This window comes from Chiloscyllium plagiosum, chromosome 29, assembly GCF_004010195.1.
Source record: "Chiloscyllium plagiosum isolate BGI_BamShark_2017 chromosome 29, ASM401019v2, whole genome shotgun sequence".
Taxonomy (NCBI): domain Eukaryota; kingdom Metazoa; phylum Chordata; class Chondrichthyes; order Orectolobiformes; family Hemiscylliidae; genus Chiloscyllium; species Chiloscyllium plagiosum.
This window is the reverse complement of record NC_057738.1, coordinates 1,012,125-1,015,766: the sequence shown is the minus strand read 5'-3', so window position 1 is coordinate 1,015,766 and position 3,642 is coordinate 1,012,125. Positions and strand designations below refer to the sequence as shown.

The 3,642-nt window shown below is 43.5% G+C and overlaps 1 protein-coding gene across 12 annotated transcripts in view; it reads left to right on the top strand.

Moving 5' to 3' along the window:
- Positions 1–3,642, top strand: part of LOC122564315 (synaptonemal complex protein 2-like) — a 277,458-nt gene that overhangs the window by 54,315 nt on the left and 219,501 nt on the right. For all 12 annotated transcript variants that reach the window (XM_043719015.1, XM_043719016.1, XM_043719018.1 and 9 more), the window contains one exon: positions 2,042–2,102. In XM_043719015.1, coding sequence (XP_043574950.1) covers positions 2,042–2,102 — 61 coding nt within the window. The remainder of the gene's footprint in view (positions 1–2,041; positions 2,103–3,642) is intronic.

The following is a 3,642-nucleotide window of genomic DNA, read 5'->3' as shown; positions in this document are numbered from 1 at the left end:
CCAGCAACACATTTTCAGCTCTGATCTCCAGCATCTGCAGTCCTCACTTTCTCCCTGAAGGGTCTATTTCCACACTAGAGATTCTGGGAAAGTCAACACAGTTTTGTGAAGAGTAGGTTGTACCTCACAAACCTTATTGAGGGGGTGGGGGGGCGCGCGCGCACGGTGGCTCAGGGTTAGCACCGCTACCTCACAGCGCAAGGGACCCAGGTTCGATTCCAGCCTTGGGCGAATGTCTGTGTAGAGTTAGCACGTTATCCCTGTATCTGTGTGGGTTTCTTTCGGCTGCTCCGGTTTCCTCCCATAATCCAAAGACGTTCAGGTTAGGTGAATTGGCCAAGTTCGATTGCCCATAATGTTCTGGAATGTGTACATTAGGTGTATTAGTCAGGGGTGATAATAATAGGATAGGAGAATGGCTCTGGTAGGTTACTCTTTGGAGGATTGGTGTGGACTTGTTGGGCTGAAAGGCCTGTTTCCGTACTATAAAGATTCTCTGATTCTATGAGTCCTTTGAGACAGTGATCAAACGGGTAGATGAGGGTAAAGTGGTTGATGTAGCATATGTAGATTTCAGTAAGGCGTTTGATAAGGTTCCCTGAGGTAGGCTATTGCACAAAATATGGAGGCATGGGATTGAGGGTGATTTTAGCAGTTTGGTTCAGAAATTGGCCAGCTGAAAGAAGACAGAGGGTGTTGATTGATGGGAAATGTTCATCCTAGAGTTCAGTTACTAGTGGTGTACTGCAAGGATGTGTTTTGGGCCACTGCTATTTGTCATTTTCAAAAATGACCTGGATGAGGGTGTAGAAGCATGGGTTAGTAAATTTTGCAGACAACACTAAGATAGGCAGTTGTGAATAGTAGGTAAAAACAATGACTGCAAATGCTGGAAACCAGATTCTGGATCAGTGGTGCTGGAAGAGCACAGCAATTCAGGCAGCATCCGATGAGCAGCAAAATCGACATTTCGGGCAAAAGCCCTTCATCAGGAAAGGGCTTTTGCTGCTCGTCGGATGCTGCCTGAATTGCTGTGCTCTTCCAGCACCACTGATCCAGAGTTGTGAATAGTGCCAAAGGAGGTTGTAGGTTACAGAGGGACATCGATAAACTGCAGAGCTGGACAGAGAGGTGGAAAATGGAGTTTAATGTTGAAAAATATAAGGTGATTCACTTTGAAAGGAGTAACAGGAATACAGAGTACTGGGCTAATGCTAAGATTCTTGGTAGTGTCGATGAGCAGAGAGACCTGTGTCCATGTACATAAATCCCTGAAAGCTGCCACTCAGGTTGATAGGGTTGTTAAGAAGGCATATGGTGTGTTAACGTTTATTGGTAGAGGGAATGAGTTTTGGAACCATGAAGTCATATTGCAGCTGTACAAAACTCTGGTGCAGTTGCATTTGGAGTATTGCGTATAGTTCTGGTCACCGCATTGTAGGAACAAATGAGGAAGCATTGTAAATGGTTCAGAGGAGATTGAGGGCTTGAGGCTGTTTTTGTTCGAAGAAGGTTGAGATGTTTAATTGAGACATTTAATATAATCAGAGTTAAGTAGGGTAGACAGTGAGAGCCTTTTTTCCTATGGTGATGGCCAGCACGAGGGTACATAGCTTTAAATTGAGGGGTGATAGATATAGGCCAGGTATCAGAGGTAGTTTCTTTACTCAGTAATAGAGGCATGGAACACACTGCCTTCAACAGTGGTAGACTCGCCAAGTTTAACAGCATTTAAATGGTCATTGGATAGGCATATGGATGAAAATGGGATAGTGTAGGATAGATGGGCTTTAGATTGTTGCACTGAACTGTGAAACCATCGAGGGCCTCAGGGTCTGTACTGTGCTGTAATGTTCTATGTTCTAAGGATTTATATTTTAGGTTAAGATTTTGGGCTATGGAAGTTCATGGTCAGAATGTTGGCTATCAACAGACTCTGCAAAATTATTGTAGATCAATGCACAGGTACAAAAATATGGGAACGTACTTGAAGGTTGGTTTCAATTTCAAAGAAGAGCATAAAGTCTTTTTTTTTCCCTAGGTGGACCTCTGGGAGACCGTCAGTTTATTACAAGATGGAGTCAAAAGTTTTGGTGTGCAAGGTAATGGAATGAATGGTAGTAATTAAACGTTGACTCTTTAGTGTTTTCTCCATAGGATGTGAACATGGCTGGAAAAGGCAGCATTTATTCCCTATCCGTAATTACCCTTGAGTCAGTGGTTACAAGCTATTGTCTTCAAACAGGCCGTTCGACACACCATATCTGTGGTGACCATGATGCCATTATAAACTAAGCTCATCTACCTGCACATGGCCTGTATCCTTCTATTCATTGCCTCTTCGTGTCTATACAACTGCCTGTAAACATCACTAATGTATCTGCTTCTGCCACTTCCTCTGACAGCACTTTGTAGGCACTGACCACTCTCTCAAATTTTGTTTTTAAATAAATACAATCTCCCTTTTTAAACTTTACCTCCCATAATAACTTTAACCTCGGCTCCCTCGTGTATTTGAGATTTCCACCCTGAAAAAAAGACTCCTATCCTCCTGAAGAAGGGATTATGCCCGAAACGTTGATTCTCCTGTTCCTTGGATGCTGACTGACCTGCGCTTTTCCAGCAACACATTTTCAGTTCCTATTGGTCATCTTGCAACTTTTATTCCGTGACTTAGTTGAGGAACCAATACTTTATTATTCACTCCTGTTGCAAATACTTTGCATTCAGGGGATATAATGCCAATAATTTCATCATTATCATCTTTTGAGGTGCCTTTAGTCCCTAAAGCTTTAACATTCAATTTTTTCCTGTAAATTTGCGCGCACACATTCCACTTTTGTGGGAAAAAAAATCCTGACCCCTCCCAATCAATTGTCTTTGTGGCATAAGGCAGCCAGGTACCAAGATGTTGAAATAGTTTTGTTTATGTAACTTCAACTCCTCCTTCCAGACATGGCTAACTGCTTTCAATTCCTTTTATTACAGTTTGTCCTTGTCCCTTAACAGTTTATTTCAGACAGTTAGTGCTGCTTCTATCAATCCATGAACAGTTAAGGTGATTAAGTTTTCATGATCACACCACTGGATATTACCACCTTTTGGGAGTGCATTAGGGGTTGTGGAGCTGAAGGAGATTACAGAGATATTTGCAAACGAAGATGAGAATTTTAATATTCAACTTGTTCATATTCTGTACAGTTACCTGGACACTTTGTTTCAGGAGGCAGTCACACCTGGGAGATAAAGTAATTCACATCCAGTTAGTGATCAGAGTGTGACTGTAAGTGAGGCAGGTAGGGGGAACCTGAGTTCAGGAGCCTCAGCCCTTGACTCCAACAGGTATGAGATTCTTGCTCCCTGTACGGATGAGGAAAAGGGCTCTGGACAGGATGAACCTGCTGACCACGGCACCATGGTGCAGAAGGCCATTCAAGAGGGGGGAGCTAATAGACAAGTAGTGGTTATAGGGGATTCTATAATTAGGGGGACAGATAGTATCCTTTGCGAGCTGGATCGGGAGTCTCGCATGGTGTGTTGCCTGCCCGGTGCCAGGGTGCGAGACATCTCCGACCGGCTTGAAAGGATATTGGAGCGGGAGGGGGAGGATCCAGTTGTTGTGGTCCACGTTGGGACTAACAA